This window comes from Misgurnus anguillicaudatus, chromosome 23 (assembly GCF_027580225.2).
Source record: "Misgurnus anguillicaudatus chromosome 23, ASM2758022v2, whole genome shotgun sequence".
NCBI classification, from domain to species: Eukaryota; Metazoa; Chordata; class Actinopteri; order Cypriniformes; family Cobitidae; genus Misgurnus; species Misgurnus anguillicaudatus.
In genome coordinates, this window is record NC_073359.2 from 899770 (window position 1) to 919262 (window position 19493).

Sequence of the window (19493 nt, forward strand, 5' to 3'; positions counted from 1 at the left end):
TATGACTTTTCCATGGTGCTTTTAGGAGCAGGGAAGTATAATTTACCATCCCCTATATACAGAAATCTTAAAGGTTAAGAACAAGTAAATTATAATATTATTATATTTTTGGGGGGTGGGGGATAACTGTTCCTGACCATGAGTTGAAAAACTGAATGATTATTTCAATCTCTGACAGACCCTGAATAAATCCAGATGGAGGCTCACGTACCTTCAACAGATCACTGTGTAACGCTGAAGTGTCATCAGGGTGGTTTTCCTTGCTTGTGATTGATAGGTTGCTTTTTACACGCTGTGCAAATAACCAGTCTCAGTTCAAGGCCCTTCCAGTACTGTACATGTGATGAATCTGCACCACAGTTATCTTTAAAACAGCATCTAGTGTGAACAAAATGTAAAATTAGTATAGTTTGAGGCATCTCAAATTTACCTGAAGCTAGGGCTATAATCTTAGCAGATTTTCAAAATGTGAGAGACCTCAAACATGATTTGAGATCGGAGCGACCTCGATCGAAAGTAAGGCAACAAGAGTTATTCATAATCAGCATTTATAATGGTTTAAGGCTGAGCATCTTTATCTAACCTAGACTAGAATAGCACAATGGCTTTATTAAGATCTACTGAGTTCGACAGAAGAAAAACTTAAGCAATAATAATCTCACCAAAAGGCTTTTGTCACATAAACGGCTGACGGTTTTTAACCTCGAGTGCAGAGTCAGTGTTATTAGTCACTGTTCCCACTATCATTGCATTTCAGGAACAAATAATCCTCTGAATAAATTTCTTCCAGCCATCTTTAAACCAACCCTGAACCACTGAAATCGTTCCCTTCGGGTTACAGAGGCGTTTGGTGATGGAAGCTGGAGTCTCTTGATTTTATGCTGACATCTGTACTGCTGGAGGCCGTTGCTAGTTGGGTGTGAGGTCTGGGAAGTGATAGCCGACAGAAGCATGTGTCTTAACATGGCTCAGAATCTAAAACAAAATTACAGACATCAATTCCTTCCAGATGAGTGGTTCAAATATTTAAAGCCATTTTCAAGAGAATATGAAGTTATAGATTTTTATTTATTTTATTAGAAGTCAATGCGACTGTTTAATCCATTAGTTATCCAAAGACAGTCTGAACTCATATCATAAAAAAATCGTCATTTTATTTTGGTGATTTATTTGCTTAAAGTAGTATTTTAATAGCTATTTTTATTCAAGTGTATTAAATTATAGTTATAATCCTGGTTGCAGATATTTTACTATTATATTTTTTACTTGAAAAAAAATTTATAACTTGAAAATATTATTAATGCAATAATTTATTATTCAACACATGTATGATAAAAATAAATAAATTACTTAATTATAATATAGTGAATTATATTAAACTGAGGGGTCAAGTGTATCACTAAAGGCTTAATTTAAACTATAATTACCATATAGACCCACGGGCATTCATGCAATATCCAGCTCCATATAGGAATGCTGAAGTTTTGGTCATTTGTAGTGGACTCGAGTACCACAGCAATGAATATTCAATGGTGTAAGAGAAGCATCTGTATGAATATTCAATGAGATTGCGTTTTTGTGCCGTTGAAAGATCTGCACCTATCAGTAAAAGCTTATTGGAGCTGACGGTGGGCGTGTCCCTGATGATTTGCTGCAATATGCAAAGCGAGGAGTCAAGGTCTGTGAGGGCAGATCGAAACCCAACCTCGAATTATAAATGACCGACCCGTCCACCAAATCTTCCCTTTCTAACACATCTACCGTAAGCAGATGAGAGATGTTTGCAATGCTAATACCCACAGCGTGGAGTCATTTTTAATAGCATCCACGGTACTTTCCGTGAATGGGGTGCGAAATAAGACCTGAAGTGCTAAAAAGTCAGTGAAAGGTCAAGAGAAATTTTATATTAGCTGTTATTCATCCATTTTATTGATTTATTTACGCTAACATATTTCGCATGAATTCATACAATTTAGCCAACTCGTACAATAAATGTCTGCCTGTTAATAAGACGTATGATTATCATATAAAACTATATCAAAACCCCACCCCTAAGCTCAACGTCACAGGGGCGAATGTGTATGCCAAAGTGCACTGTATTGATGTAAATGCACTATTTATTCAAACAAGTAGTACTCCCTCTCCCAAAGTAGAAAAAGACAATAGAGGAATTTTATGGATCCACACATCCTGATATTTCACCCTCTGGAGTCATCTGCTAGCTCTTGAACTTCCGTCAAAGCTGCAGCGCATATAAATCGAAACGGCACACTGCTGTAACATTAAAACACAAGCTTATGGTCATATTACAGCTCTTTTCTTCCTGATCTAGCATCATTGTTTATTAACCCTCCACCCCCACTCCCTCCCGCCTCAGTATTGTCCATGACACCTTGTAACAACATGCCTTTTTAAATGAGACTAATAGGCTTGCTATATTTGACCACGCCATAAATCATAGCAGCGACCAGGGATGCTGTCAATGGGTCCCCGGCTCTAAATGGTAAATTATCTTATCTCTCGGCAGACTAACCAAACAGAAGGGATATTTATAGGCGGTCTGTTGGACAGGTATGATGTTTTACATAACCCAATAAAAGCAGCGTCGCTGTCTGTGATGTACTGATATTAAAAAGTAAATATATAAATATAAATTCTCTGACGTGCATCTGTTAGATGGGGATTGCACTTCAATATAACAACACATTCACGTGTCATGCGCTGATTAATATTCTGCACACAGAAGCTGTATGCACACATAAATATGCATGTACTACACATATATTGTCTGTGATTTGTGTGTACAACCAGTGTTAGCGTCAAAGAGGAACAACCTGGAACATTGTCCCAGGAGAAATCACACTCAGGATTGAGGCGTCCAACCAAATACCCGTCTTGGGCCCGCTAAAATTTTGTCACACCCATACGCATTAATAAGAAGAAATAGATGGTCTTTGTGTGACGGGATTTGAGGGTCTTGATAATATCAGTAAAAAAAAGAAAGTTTGCTGAGCTAGCTACTAGACTAGCACCTAATTCTGGAAAATAAACTCTTATAAAAAGAAAAACGTTAAGCAGGTCACAGCAGTGATGGGATGCGATGAACACGACAATGTTTTAAAAGGTGTTAAGTGGCCATTTGATTGACAGTATTACAGGGAGTGACAGCTTCGCCTGAGCTGCTCGGTAGCTGTGCGTCAAGAGGATTTGTCTGAAATGGCACATTTACATTTAAATGCAAGAAAAATCTGCCTGCATAGCGTGTAGCGTTGTCTCTTTGAGAAAATGCAGAGACTGTCGATCGATACTGGAGACACTAATCTGTGGTTGGTAATTAGAGTCATTTGGATGTGGAGTGTCACTTGAATCACAGAGAAAATGAGCCAACAAGATTGGTTGTTTACAAAGCATGCTGCCAAAAGTACCACCTTCTCTTCAGTCCACGTTTAGTTATTTGGTTTAGTTTAGAAAAATCATCTAACAGTTTAAGTGATATTATACCAAGTATATCACCCTGATTCGAGATTTCCAATTTGGCCCATTCCCAAAAATATTCAAAGCTAACATTTAGTCAGTCGTCTTTATATGCTTCTTTTAAAATTATTTTACTTTGTAACTGTAACCTTGCTTGATATGTAAACACACTGTCTTGTTTGTGAACCGATGCTTTCAGGCATGCAGTGAAGCTAAGCAGCTATGTTTAATGGGGTGTCCCTCAAGGGCTCCGTGTCTGTCACTTTCTGTTAAATGTACGGTAATTGTAGTCTCACACTTACCCTCTTCACCACGCAGACTGAAAGCCGACCACCGTTGCCCTTCTGAACTGTTTGTGTTACAGAGTCCGCTCTTAAAGGTTTTGGCGTGGAGGTACAAATCTATTTGACATCGCCATGGAGGAGAGATCGTTCGTGCTTGTCAATTTCAAACTCTTCGCTATTTCATAACCGTCTCCATGGCAACAGCATGAAAGGGGGGAAAGTAGGGAAATTTATGAATGTTTGATATTTACTGAAGGTTTGACGCTGCACCAAAATGCATTACATGAAATTGAAGAGCAGTTGAATTGAAACGAGGTCATGCTACTATTGCATTTGAAATTGTTTATTTACTGTTTTTACATAGAAGTGTAATGCTCTTATAAAAACTGTGTTTTTGTTCATATGCACACGTTCTGTGCATGTTCCCATTTTTTTCAAAAACAGAACTGAATCTGGGAATAGACCTTCGAGAGTTTCTCCACTGGAGTGTGACCCAAATTCATTAGTTGCATGTTAGCCTCCCACTGCTGAAACAAAGCTTTGACTGAATGTTCGGGGTGGCTGTTAGCTTCTATCAGCTGAATCAGTTTTTAATAAACACAGATAAGAGTCATTTATTACAGACTATTTGGCTCTTTGTAGCCCCCCCCCCCTCTTTTTGTTCTTGTAGCTCATCTGGTAGTACGTAGCATAGCGGCATACATTTGTTTCCAATGTGCTTTTTGGATATATACAGTATGTGACTCTTTACATGTTTAAAAAACAAATTTTGCATGTTTTAATGAAAAAGCTTTGTGTTCAACTGAAGAAAGGAAGTCATATAGATCTGAAATGGCATGAAGATGAGTTACAGTACTGTAGCTTGCTAAACTAATTTTAAATTGCAAAGCAAACATTTTGCACACAATGTGCAGCAGAATAAAAATATCCACTGCACTTCTCATCTTGCTAAAAAATAACCACATCAAGGGAAGAATGCCCAAATCCAGAGCAGTCTGTGTTCCATGTTGATCCCTCTTTCTTCTCTCCCCCGTGTCTTTGTCCTCCACATCTTTCTTCTTCTTGAAGTGGTCTGCTTTCCCTCCTGGCTCAGTCAAAAAGGAAAGAGGGCCTGTCCGTGCCACCGTGTCGAGAAACTGAAGGATTCAGACAGCAAGTCTTTAGCTCGGGGAGACCTTGGGGGTGTTTCTCATCAGCCTCTGTGAAATCGGGACACGGCACACAGATTAAAGCACCAGACGGGTTGTTGATTGGGTCCTTTGCGGGATTTCACTGATGAGGGTTCAAATACAAAGTCACTTTGGTTGTGCTAATGCTTGTACCAAAGGAGACCCCCATGCAGAAGCAGCAAGGCTACAAGCAGGGTTCATTTGGCGTTTGATGGGAATGGGCTGAACAGAACTGATATCCAATGTGATGGGTAGTGAAAACAACAACTTGGCTGTATGGTGTTTGATTTGATCCAGCTCCTAATATAGTGAACCAAAGCTGAGAGCCACCGGACAAGTCAACCCATCATGGCAAGTCCTTACTTGCACAACTGCGGCAACTGTTTGCATGCCCAAATCCAGTATTGTGGCATGTGGCAGATGATGTTTGGCAACGTGCAAAACTTTTATTGAGCTGTGATTGAAAAGTGTATGAGGAAACAACACGGCTGGATTTTAGTGGCTGAGATTCAGTGTATTATTGTGTCTGTGGTCTGAAGCGAGTGACACACTGTGAAATGCACCTCCCCGCCAACTCACAAGGCTAAAGTGGACGAAATTACCAGAAGCGACTGCGTTCTTTTATAGCCTGGAGTTGCTTCATGGTCGTGTAGGTGTGTGAATTACAGGTCCCTGTTGATTTTGGTCTGTAATTATATTCGCCACAGGAAACGGTAATGTACGGTTTTGCTCAATCAGAGCCTGGGTCTGCTTCTTGCCATTCAGATGGCTGCGGTATGGAGAAAGAGATGAATTACAACTGCAGACTCTTACTCTGGAATGGTTACTCATCATTGTGTAATATTGTAATTATGATCTGATTATAAATGGCGGGGCACATGTTTATGAGGCTGAAATACCGCTGAGGCAGTGAAAAAGGTGTCGCATGCAAACAAAGCGTGTTTTAATTAACCCAGAGCCTTTTCGAGCAGTCACTACTTCATTTCGAAATAGAGGAAGCGTGATTATTTCAAAAACCTTCACCGAAATCAAGTAGCCAATCAAAGCGCATTTGTTCAGTCGCAGCCTCTGGAGTCTCTCGGCCGGGTGTGTTTTCAAAAAGCCTGCTTAGTTTTATTGCATACACAGTGATGCTGAACCTAATCATACAATCTTGCCTCTAGCAGGTGCGTGCTGTTGCATTAAATCTCATTATGTATCTTTTATGCGTTCATTTGCATAATCCCAGCCTACATTTGCTTTCCGACTGGAACATCCGTAATTATAAATGCACAGGGATTAACCTACACCAATTATCGCTTTGCTGTTGATTTAAGAAGAGCCATCGAGTACCATGTACACTGGTGAATATCGTCCATCCATGCGTGTGTTCGTGGTCAGCAAGGCGGCCACCTGTGCTGTCCAGTCACTTCAAATGTAGAGCAGGTGTTGGTACGACAAAGGTCACAGACGCAAGACCTGCAGGTGTCCGCTCCTTGTTGTCGGGTTTAAATAGACTAAACGTAAACAGACTTACAGACATCTGTGTTTATTGGCTGTCCTGACCAGGTGCTGATAAGTAATATCCGTGTCAAAAGCGAAAACGACTATGTTGGAGGATGTTAGGCCAATCAGAGTTCACAGTGGGCGGAGCTATCTGGGAGGTCATTTATAATTGGAGAATCTGTTAGCATTCCCATCTGCTAGACTGCTGGCAAAGCACCAACAGTAGCTGTTATTATTTTGTATTATTAATGAAATCAGTCTGATTAAGTAATGGTTGGATATATTTAGGTCTTGGCATATTGCATTATGGATAAATCTTTCCGTGCAGTGATGCATTATATCCAATGGCGAAAGTAGGTCAACTTAATATACATGCATGCAGAAAATGCATAGTGTGGACAGTATGCATATTACTTACACCTGAAATAGACTGAACTAGTAGAAGTATGGTAATACAAATACAAAATGCAACTGATGAGTGACATGGCAGTTTTCAAACACAGTCGTTTTATCATAACATTTGAAAATTGGAATAAAGCAAAACAAATTATAACTAAGAATTTAAAGGGGCCATGGCACAAGACTTTTTAAGATGTTCTAAATAAATCTTTGGTGTCCCCTGAGCACATATGTAAAGTTTTAGCACAAAATATCCCATAGATCATTTATTATAACATGTTAAAATTGCCACTTTGTAGGTGTGTGCAAAAATGAGCCGTTTTGGGTGTGTCCTTTAAAATGCAAATGAGCTGATAATTCAAACACTGATCGCCATAATGGTGGTTTGTTGCAATTGAAACTCAATTGTGCTGTCAATTATTTTTTCTCTCTTCTTTACCTCGTACTAAATGCCAGTGCTGTGACTGGATAGTGCAGATTAAGAGGCGGTATTATTATCATAAGAGCTCCTTATGACATCATAAGGAGATCCAATTTCAACGACCTTTTTTCTCATGTGCTTCAACTAAGTTACTGGGTTGATCTTTTTCACATTTTCTAGGTTGATAGAAGCACTGGGGACCCAATCATAGCACTTAAACATGGAAATAGTCAGATTTTCATGCCATGGCCCCTTTAAGAAAAATACACCCTTTGCCTTCCCTCCCCTTAGTGTACAAACCTCACCTATTCAAATTTTATCTTTCCAACAAGTCTACTGTGAAATGAAATTGATTTCCATTCTGAAAATATTGGTGAATCTACAATGACTCCAACGTCAAGAGTTCCTCAATAGGGGAGAGCAGGGGCGAAAGTACCATTTATTGAGAAAAAAAATAATTTTAAAAGATAATGTTTTAGAAAGAGAGATATATTTTTGCTGTGGTCAATAACTCACAAGTGTGGTCAATCAATACCAGGTGCAATTTGAACAAATGTAAAACGACTTCAGTATAATTTCACTTTGAACATAAGTAGCACATTTTTACTTTGTAACACAACAGTACAAGATAGATATTCGTGTTACACGTGTTTTTAGTAAATATGCATGACTATGACCTTGTTAATATGTAACTGCAAACATATTTATCTTTGCAAAAAAATAATTAAATTACATTTTCATTTTAAATTTCAGTTTCATCAAATGTTTCAAAAGCAACCTGACAGTACAAACTTGAATTGTTGAAAATAAAAAAATTCAACATTATGAACACTATAAAAAATTAAACTAAATAAAATAAGAATAATATAAATGTTCAACATAATGCAACAGTATTAGCAGGGGGACAAAAGTAACAAGTGTTGAAAACAGCTTTCTGGACCTACACGTGCAAAACGATGACAAAATAACACATTATTTGTCAGCTCTGTTGAGGGTTGCGTGCTAAAGATGCTGTCATAGTTTGAAATGCAAATGTAATCAGGGGCTTGGAGAAAATCACTTTATTATTTCTGTCCCGTGTTCCTTTCGCCCCAGTTCTCCCCTACATTACAAGAAGCTGGTGTCATTTGAAAATCATAATGCATATTCAATGAGAAAACTTCATCTGGATGTGGTTGAGATTCAGCAGCCTGCACAGAATGCTGAGTTTAGGATATTTTGGATACAGGAGTGTTGACCCTTGTTTAATGCAGAGGTTTGTTTTATTTATGCCATCTGTGGCCTTCCCATGCGGATTTAGGTCAGTGAACACAGGTGCAGTGATGTTGCAGACTGTCTCTACATTTACCTTCATGTAGTGTGCACACCGTCTCTTCTATGCACATGCATGTACTTAGAAAAGTGTTATGTGTGCATTTGATGTTTTATTGTATACCTTTGGAACATACTGTTATGTATTTTGTTCGAAATTTTGTGACATTTTAAGCATGCTAGACACACTACATTTTCATTCACTTGTCCACAGATAGTTCATGCACTTTAATGTAATTACCACATTAAATGTAATGCATTCACAGAAACTAGCCATTAGCCATCACTCTGGTGTAAGTGCGTTGTTTGATGGAATAAAGCCAATAAATAAATGTAGTCCCTTGCTGGCAGACCTTTCAGTCTGGTAGTTTTTGCCGTTTCAACTTAGCAGGAAGAGCCATTTGACATTTAAAGCGATTAATCGCATTTTGTTTTTTACCTGTAATTTGGTGCAGGATTATGTGAGGTAAAATAGATAAAAAATATAGATTATAATATTACAGATATATAATAGACCAGGGGTCTGGGACCCACTACGGGGGCCTCAACAAGCTTCCAAGGGGAACTTAATATGGCTTAAATGATTCAAAATAAGACAAAAAGCATTAAACTATAAACTAAACCAACTAAGAATGTTGAATTTCTAAGTGATTGGGTAATAAAATATAAAAGAACGGCATAAAAATATTAGTGTTGCGGCAAAATGAGGTTTTGTTTTCTCAAATGCAATACGTAATACAGCATGAGTACACATGCCGCTATACAGCCATTAATGTAATGTGTTTTCTGCCACAGGGGGCGCTGTGTAAACATTAACTTAAAGTGTTTTGTGCAGGTTTTTCAGGTTAAGTTCTGTTATTGCAAAATATTAAAGAGAATCCTACTGAGAAGATTGAACAAATTTTTTTTTATAGCTAGGTGCCGAATTGCCCACTGGAGTTATTGAGGTTTAGTAGCATCAGTGCATGAGCTGTAAAGTACAAAGCGGACATAAACTTGCAAAGCATTGCTTAAGTATCAATGTCTCGGGATCCATACTTGCATATGCATATGTATTTTATTTCAGAAATATGTAAGCAGTTACTAAATGTTCTTACAGTCACGTTACAAACAGTTTTTCATACAGTTGCATTTTGTATCTCTGTGCAGTTGTACTGTGTGTTATAAAACATAAATTATTGTACCTGGCAGATGACAAAACAGGCAAAAAAAGTTCAATTGAAGATAACGTGTTTTTGTAGGCCAATGGTTCCCTGACGAGAGAACTGGGAAGAGAACTAGTGTCCCGCTAACTTCCGAGTTGGCCTACAAAAATATGTCATCCCTGCGGCACTTTATAGTGAACACATAGCAATGCACAAGCAACAACAGCTTTTGCACCATCAAACACCATAATATTTTTCTTAAAATCTACAAATCTAGTTTGTATTATCATGATCTGAAAAGCTTGTGTCACACACATCAAACTCTGAAAAGATAAACATAAAAGCAGCGTTTGATGGAATGGCCGCAGAAAGCTTTATTTTTTTGCATTAAGCTGAAGAGTTGTTCCACTTGTTGATGTTGTCACTGAAATGGATAGCTGAAATGAGAAATCATCTTTGTGTTTTTTGTCAAACTGCCTTTGCTCGTCTTCAGTCCGTATTACAGTAAGGAGGTAAAAATGGATGTTTGATGACAACCGGCTTTGTCCTTTTATACAAAAGGTGGTTTCAAAATAAAAAGTTGGAGTCTTTGCCTACTGTACCACTCCCACGATTGGGTTTCTTAGTAGTGCCAAATCTTTCGCCTTCATCCAGCGTGACAGTCGACTGGATCATGCAGCAGTTTGTCACTAGATATGTCACTTTATATAAGACTCTTCCTGTCTACTTGACGTCCGTGTGACATTTAAGAATGTTCTGGAGGATGTTTTGCTACTTCTGTAGGTGTGAGACGTTCAACACATCAAATGACTGCCGTTTTGAGGATTGGTTTTCAAGAATGGGTTTTTACTTGCAAAGGGAGAGATGTCGCTTATAACAGCTAAGAAGTGGGTTCAGACTGGGGCTGAGCGTAGACTTAAAACTGCGATACAAAGCTGGGATTAAAAAATGAATAGGAGCTCATGTGTCTATTCTTGCATTGCAAATTTTCATGCATGACAGCAAAACATAAAAAAAAATGCATTTGGTTATGGCAAGAGTCAGTGTAGCAATATAAAACTATTAACATCTGATTGCATGTTGCCATAAGGTGGTACATCTTCAATCTCACAAAACAACCTAATATTAACAGTTTAGTTACTGTAGCTCAATACAGTAAAGTTATACAGAGTTTGTGATAAGATGAGACACAGTTTAAGCCACTTTTAGGTGAGCACATTATTATTTACTTCACCAAACTTTTGCAAACTCACCAAGGTAACCATTCATCCCAGTGGTGGAAAGGCAGCTACAATATAAACCGTCATATCACCCAGCCCTGATTCATTCTCATTTGATCATTTTTCAGTCAATGAATGATGTTTCATAAAGTTTATACATTTGGAGAGCCCAACAAGCTGTTATATTGAGCTGTTTATTTCTGGGCTTCTTCGGGTTTGACTGATCCACTAATAGTCAGAATCAGAAACCTCCTCATCTCCGTCTTATTCCTCACATCTCAGATGAGAGAGAGCGTTAGGACTGGATGCTCAGTAATTAATGCTGATCAATGCCAAACACTCCTCCTCCACTCGGACATCTGTGTGTGTGTCTCTGAATCAGAGGAACCATCTATACATAAATTGGATAGCAGATGTAAGATCTTCATCAAATTTCATTCATCATTTTTTTTCACACAGTATATCTTAGATATCAGATAGAGGGCACATGAATGTAATAAATAAATAATACAGCGCACAGATAAGTCATTTATTTAAGTTTTACATTTTTAGGGCGGTTTCCAGGACAGGGATTAGACTAGTCCTAGAATAAAATAAATGTAAGGGCTATCAAAACTGAAAACAACTTGCACTGACATATCTTAAAATACATCAGTGCCCTTTGTTTTGCCTCAAAATGCATGCCAGTAATGTTTTTAGTAAGGCATGTTTGTTAAAACTACTTATATTTCCTAATTAAACTAATTTTATTCATCCATTCAGGTCAACCCATTTACCAAGCCAAAATTTACATAGATTATCACTTCATAATTAAAAATAAAGAAAGGAGATAGGTAGAGGTGGAAAACAAGATGAGAAGAGAAATAAAGCTAGAGAGAGAAAAAGTATTGATGTTTAAAATCATTCCTGTCCGGAAAACCAAGTTTAAGTCATTTTAAGTTTCATTTTCAATTTCATGCAGGTGAATATAAATTATTCCCAGACGATGCTTAAGCCTGGTCTCACTGTTAACTCTTTCCCTGCCATTGACAGTAACTCATCAATTAAGAGAAAACGCTTCCCTGCCAATTACGAGATTTTCCTGCAATCCATATTTCCGTTATTATCCACCAAGTGGTGCTCTTACCCAATCGGTTCATTCATTTGATAAATTGTATGTTTATATATTTAAAGAAGAATATTCTGGAAAGCATTAAACTTGGCTGGCAACGTTTTTTAAAAACGCTGGCGGGGAATACGTAGTAATAATACAAAACGCATACTTTTGTGAACATTTAAATAGATGCTGAAGCGTACAATGTAGACGTATTTGAATCGTAGCATTATTACATTTTTGCAGCTAAAAAATCTTTTTTATCATAACGATTGCTGTATAATTTTTCATTTTATTAATAATGTTACCACCCTACCCCAAACCTTACCCTAAACTCCCCAAAATAACTTTTTATAATAAAAATAAAAAATACGTAATCTATACTTTTTATATTATGCAATGTAATGGACAGAAATGTGTAGGAAAATGTTAGTAACAAAACAGCATTTAAAAGAAATTTTATCCTACCCAAAACAGTTTATTAAAATGAGGTACTGTTAGAAATCAAAAGCATAAAGGACAGACACAATAATTTATAAGAACGTTTATCCAGCTTCTCTCTGTCAAGACACACATTTCAAAATTCAAAGTATCGACTGAACGATGGAAGGGTCTCAAATCTGTGAGCCAATAAGCGTTTGATATCAGTGCCGTAAAGCAATATGTCATAAAGCCTCTTGAGGCGCAAAATTTAAATGCAAATTCATATTGAGCGCAAGATTTAACATTTATGCTGCTGAGAGCTGGGATCAAGATCACTGGATACAGAGCTGAATTTGGATCTTTTTCTCGCAATCAAATACATTTTTAGATGTGGATTACAGCAAATTAATACAATTTACATCTTTTGTGAATTTATGTTTTGATTTAATTATTGTTGCATAGGAGAAAACACCTTTTGTGTGACATGGCAAACAAATTAATATTGCAAAATGGTTAAATGATTACATAAATGTTCATTTTAACTCTTTCCCCGCCATTGACGAGTTATCTCTTCAATTAAGAGAAAAAATGTGCATGAAAAACGCGTCCATGACAAATTTATATGGTAATCTGTAATACACAGGAAAAAAAATATTTACTCATTTTAAACTCTGTGCATGTTTTGATAATCATTCTGAATCTGATCTCTAACAAAATTCCTTCACAAAAATGCAATTATTGTTATTTGGTGAAACAATATAGATAGGATGAAAGTTTTTCCCCCGTTTAATTATTTATTTATTTTAATTTTAATTTTTGTTTTTTATTGTTTGTTTGAAAGCAGAGGGTCTGTTCTTTCATTTAATATATTTGTATGTTTATATATTTTTAGAAGAAACATTTTCCTGGAAGGCATTTCGTGAAACTTTTGTGAAAAAAAATGTGCTGGTTGGGAATGAGTTAAGATTTTAAAGTGTAGTGTTGTTTAAATGTCATGAGCATTTTATTAGGTAAATGAGTATATGACTAAAAACATGTCATATGAGTAAGAAATGCCAGTGCCTATTTATGAATATGATTACGTACAAATCTGTACGTCTGTAAAGCTGTTAATACATAAATAATTAACAAATTAATCCTGTCAACACGTTGATATTATACGTTTCAGTGTGTATGAAAACGTAAATAAATGTACGTGTGGTAAAACCACACTTTATATGAAAATGCACATGGATTATCATGAGATCACGTTGACTAAAACAAACATTTAAGCTGTCTCAACAGAAAATAGCTCGCACCATCAGATGCTAAAATATGCCAGTGTCATTGAATTGTCCTAATATGTACACCATTATCATCCTTTTCTAAGACATGTTTATAAAGAGGCTTAATTCAACGAATGCATAGTCTTGGGTTTAACTAAGCCGTGTCTGTGAAACCAGGACTTTATTTCATTGATCTGGAAAGGTTCACATGTCAGTTCACTGCATTTACACATCGCAAATCAGTTTGACACCCTTTTCACATTTTAAATATGCAACATTGAAAGATTTTAGGACATTTGAGAATTCAGTTCTGCCAGCTGTTCAAGTATCGGGATCAATTTGAAACTCAACATGGATTGTAGGATAGATCATTGGCCAGTATGTTTCGTTGGCGCCCACCAGTGACCTTCCTAACAGGCTTTGAAGTGGCAAGACATTAAATATTAAATACTTTGAGGATATTGGTAATTACATACTTGAAACGTTCATGAAAGATGAAACAAATCTTTGCAGTAATGCGAATCCACTGTGACTGAAGTATAAAAACGACTTGCTTTTAATACTTGACGAGCACTTTAATTCATACAGTACAAGTGTATCTGTATAGTCTCAGACAATGAAAGCTACTCAAGTTTTTACAGATGATTGTTATCCATTTCATATCATGCATTTTGAATTCTCCCAGCAGGATCTCAACATCATCTGACCTGCTCAAGCTTTGCGCTTTTCTTTATTCCGTCTGGAAAAGCGTACTAATGTTTGCTCAAATTGCTAATGGACTGTATAATTTATCAACATTATACATTGCCTTCCTGTTCTGAAAATAATGCTTTCTGCTCCCATCTTCTTTTGTTTTTTTCATAGCTGTACGTCCAGACCACCACGCTGACCATCTCCATGAATCTGAGTGCATCTGTAGCCCTTGGGATGCTCTACATGCCCAAAGTCTACGTCATTATCTTTCACCCGGAGCTAAACGTATTGAAACGCAAGAGGAGCTTCAAAGCCGTGGTGACGGCGGCCACCATGTCCACGCGCCTGTCGCACAAAGCCGCCGCCGACCGACCCAACGGCGAGGCCAAAACCGAACTGTGTGAAAATGTGGATCCCAACAGTAAGTATTTTTCATTTGCTGTTGACGTCGGAGTGGATAACGTACATTTGTTCATGATGAATTCAAGCCTCTAAAAAAGAAATCATGAACGTATGGAAGTTATCACAAGAAAATAATGTGATGCGCATTATTTTTTTGCATGTTTTTTGTATTACTGCACCTGCCATGGCGCTGTTGTGTAACTGGCAGAATTTCAGAGTGTGCTTAATTTTTGTGCTTTAATGTTTATATGTGTGATTTTATTTTAAAAAAGAGGATTTTCATGCAACACACATTGATCTTTAATTTAAACATCTTCCTTTATGACTTCTCACCTCAGGCAGTGTCCCAAATAAGACTTTGTTTCATTAATGGAATATCTATTCGAGAATGTCACACAGCCTTGAAGAGGTGAAATGAAGTAGCTAGACGTGCGAAGCTGCGAAATGAAATGCAGTCTTGTCAAATAAGTCGATCTGGAAATCAGTTGCCCGAGCATGCGACAATGAGACAGAAATTAGTGACTCAACAAGACACACACACAAACCAGAAATCATATAGTATGCACACTTGTCACTATACTTTTTTTTCAAAATAAAAAACGAACGTTATACAGTAGCATCATCACAAAAAATACTTTTTGTTTTTTTAACAAACATTATGCAATGAGCATCTGTGCACATAAATATTTTAAATGTTATAACACATTTCAAACTTTATTACACACATTACATTACAAACAATAAATTATGGTTTCAATTATGTGATTATTATTATTCAATTGAATTTAATGTAATTTTATTAAAAATCGGTAACACTTCACAATAAAGTTGTTTTGTTAACATTAGTAAATTCACTAACTAACATAAACTAACAATGAGCAATATAGTTTTTGAGCATTTATTAATCGTTGTTAATGTTTGTTAATGCCAATACAATTGTTCAAGTTAGTAGCTATGCTTCCATCCAAAGTTACGTATTAAACTTAGGCACATAATTGGAATATCGCATTAAACATTTGCGAATAAAGCAGCGTTTCCATCCATCAAGCTAAAGACTGCAAAATCGTCACTTTCTGATAAACTGGCTTTAAAACCAATAAGAATAGCTTAACGCCAATGAATTTAACCATTTTAATCACCTCAGACTGCGCAGACAAAACCAAGTCTATCTCGTGACAATTTCGTACGTTTTTACGAAAAGGCTAATATGTATTAATTGGTATGACCACAATTATACATTTTTGTTTGTTTTGCCTTGACCCCTGTGATGTTAGGGTCAGGGGTGGGGTTTTGTTATTGTTTTTATTATGATAATCATACGTTTTTGCACTATTAACTTCGTACGAATTCATACAAACTGGTAAAATAAGTACGATTTCTTGTGAGATCAGACTGGAAAGTCCAGTTATGCTATACAATGCGCATTTTTGTTTGCGCATCTACAGATTTATTCGGTTAAAGTATTTCCATCATTGTTCGTGAACTTTATCCGATTCAATTATGCGCATACTTTTTTATGCACATTTTTAGTATTCATGCGCATCTGGGCATTTCCATCAAGTGTTTCTATGCGATACTACTATGTGCAAAAAAAAATAGGTGGATGGAAACATAGCTACTGTCCATTACCTAATGTTTACAGTTACCACTTTTGATTTGAACTCATTCCCCGCCAGCAACTTTTTTTTTATAAAGTTGCCAGCCAGCATTTTTTTGTGATTTTCACAAAAGTTTCACAAAATGCCTTTCAGGAAAGTTTTCTTCTATAAAAATATAAACATACAAATATATCAAATTAAAGAACAGACCCTCTGCTTTCAAACAAACAAAAAAAAAAAAAAAAAAACATTTCATCCTATCTTCATTTGTTCTCTTTTTATGATCTCTTAAATATGACTAGATTTCTTTAAAACTACCTAATTTTGAGCAAAAAGCTAAAATAATTCCATTTTTTGTAAAGGAATTTTGTTAAGATATCCGATTCAGAGTGATGATCAAAACATACACGGAGTTTAAAATTTATTACATTTGTTTTATATTTTTATATATTAAAAAAAAACGTCTAGTGGTTAATAGTGGATTTACAGATTACCGTAAAAACTCATCAGTAAAGCGTCATTGGCACGGAAATGTTTTCTCTTAATTGACGAGATAACTCGTCAATGGCGGGGACAGAGTTAAAAATATCTTAGTAAATGCTGACATTAACATGAACTAAGATAAATAAATTATTGTATTGTTTAAAGTATTGTTAGTTCAAATGTTAGCTAATGCATTAAAGGTGCAGTGTGTGTTTTTTATAAGGATCTCTTGACAGAAATGCAAAATAATTTACAAAACTATATTATCAGTGGTGTATAAAGACCTTTTATAATGAACCATTATGTTTTTATTACCTTAGAATTAGACATTTTTATCTACATACCGAGGGTCCCCTTACATGGAAGTCGCCATTTTGTGCCGCCATGTTTCTACAGAAGCCCTTAACGGACAAACTTATTTTACGAAGCCGTCTCCGAAGATGACATGTTTGTCTGGTGGCGGCTACCGTAGCTTCTCTATGCGTTTTAAAAGTGCCATTTGCAAGCCATTTGCAATTCGCAACCTTACCACTAGATGCCAGTAAAATTTACGCACTGCACCTTTAACTCATGCTAACAAATACAACTGCATGGTAAATTATTATTGAAATATCTAACATAGTTATGTTTAAAAGCATCACCAAAATAGCAGAAAATAATGTGCAACCAAATCAACACTAAGCAAAATCAATATTAAATTTTTAAAACACTACTAATGATTTTGAGGTAATCATTAAATCTGAGTGCTTGTAAATCCTTCCAGAGGAAAACATAAAAAAATAAAAACACTTATAAATATGTCACCCAAGCTTGACCCAAAAATGTCCTCCAGCCGCCGGGTGTAATGAAGCGTTCATATCCCAGGGTGCCGTGCTTGCCAGAATGTCACAGTGAGCTGAAGTACTGTTGCTTTGGACCGTTGCTTGTTGCAGCATGAGCTTGCGTCAGATTATAATGGAATGAATTCGTCTTCTGTGAATGACCACATTCCCTCTAATGAACACCACAGGGCTTGAGTAATAGCTCAGAGTTTCTCTAAACTCACAGGATTAGCATGCGGTCACAGTCAAAGAAAAGCCATTTCAGCAGATAAAAAATACTTTTGCTGTTGTTTACACTGTTTTGACCTATAAAGGCACAGGCAATTTCAATCTTTCACTGATCTGGCTATAGAAGGCGATTTTGGAAATTAAGATCATTTAAAAAATAAAGGCTTTTTTTATTGACAGTGGCAACGCATTCCCAGAATTCACCTGCAATGTTTGATGCGCCATTATTAATTGGGACGCTAGGCACAAAGACTAAATCCGGAAAATGTAATTTCCGAAGCCACGCTTTTTCCAGCCACCATAGCTTATTGCACACCTGCGTGCAAACCACACTCACATGCGAACATCAACACAGCTTGACATAGCTGTTTGGGCCAATCAGAAGTTTTGCTTTTCTTCTGTTGGACCAATCAGCGTCTGTTGGTTCGCTCGGGAACAGCTCACCAAGTATTGTTTTTTTTTCCAACAGGCTAATTCTCATAATTTATCAGGTAAGACCAAATTAATCTACTTCACTTCGTTATGACCTTGCTGGGTTTTCTAAGGTTTGGGGAAAGAGCGAGATGGAAATACTAATCTATCTTTTGTGCCCATTAATCACGGCCTTCCAAAGTTTCACAAAACGTAATGACCATCACGCAGCGTAAATCAGTAAGACTTCTTATTAAGAGTCATTGAATTTCATTTATAACAAAGCTGGGAGAATTGCATTGTACTATTATATTTGACTAGCCAAGTAAAAGATAAAAATCGGCCAAAATACTGAGTTTGATTGGACTCAAAAAAAGGCCGACTTTTTAGTGCATGCATGATTATAATATAGCATTTATATTTGAATTTTTGGGTCATGACCCATCAGTTTGCATCCACACATCAAAATGAAATTACCTCAGGTTTAAAAAGAATCCTAAAAAAGCTCACTTGTTTTTCTTTATTGAAGTTGTACCACTATAATACTTTATAACCGTTTAATTTTGCACAGTATTTTGAAGACACACAGTAGACTATATGAGCAGTTTAACATAGTTACCAAACAGTGAACTCAAATGTCAAATGCAATCCCCACTGTTCAATTCCCCAAATGTCAACCTGATGGCAGACACTGCCAAAAGTCCCAAAAGAGCCACGAACCATCTGTGTCAACCGTCCCTGAGCTCTCATTCACTCGTTTTTTTCTCTCCATCTTCCTCTTGGTCTGTTAATAATTTTTATAGCTATATAGGTACATGAATGTCATGAACCTTGAAATATTTTTACAGGAATAATCACTAAAACTATCAAGCCCAGACAGCATTGGCAAGAGTAGAACGGACTTCTTTCTAAACAATTTTGTGGCACATGCAAATTCGAGACTGTCTGGAACATTTCTTATGCTGGTTACTTCACGGATGCCGAACAGCAGGAGAATTCACTGCAAGAATGCAACACAATTTGCGATGTGAAGTAAAACAGCTACAAACAGTCCGCATCTAAACTGATGTACTGTAGTCGCTCTGTAGTCATATTCGATACCTTAATGATCCTTGCTGTCACTTGAGCAATATCACAGATGGTAATGATCCATAATATAATATCAACC

At 36.6% G+C, this 19493-nt stretch overlaps 1 protein-coding gene across 2 annotated transcripts in view; it reads left to right on the forward strand.

The window, feature by feature from the left end:
* LOC141359240 (metabotropic glutamate receptor 7-like) overlaps nt 1-19493 on the forward strand; it is a 187229-nt gene that overhangs the window by 161345 nt on the left and 6391 nt on the right. The window contains exons 9-10 of one of the 2 annotated variants that reach the window (XM_073861331.1): nt 14554-14803; nt 18384-18405. In XM_073861331.1, the coding sequence (XP_073717432.1) occupies nt 14554-14803; nt 18384-18388 (255 nt within the window). In that variant the 3' untranslated portion in view covers nt 18389-18405. The remainder of the gene's footprint in view (nt 1-14553; nt 14804-18383; nt 18406-19493) is intronic. The other variant, XM_073861330.1, reaches the window with a different exon arrangement.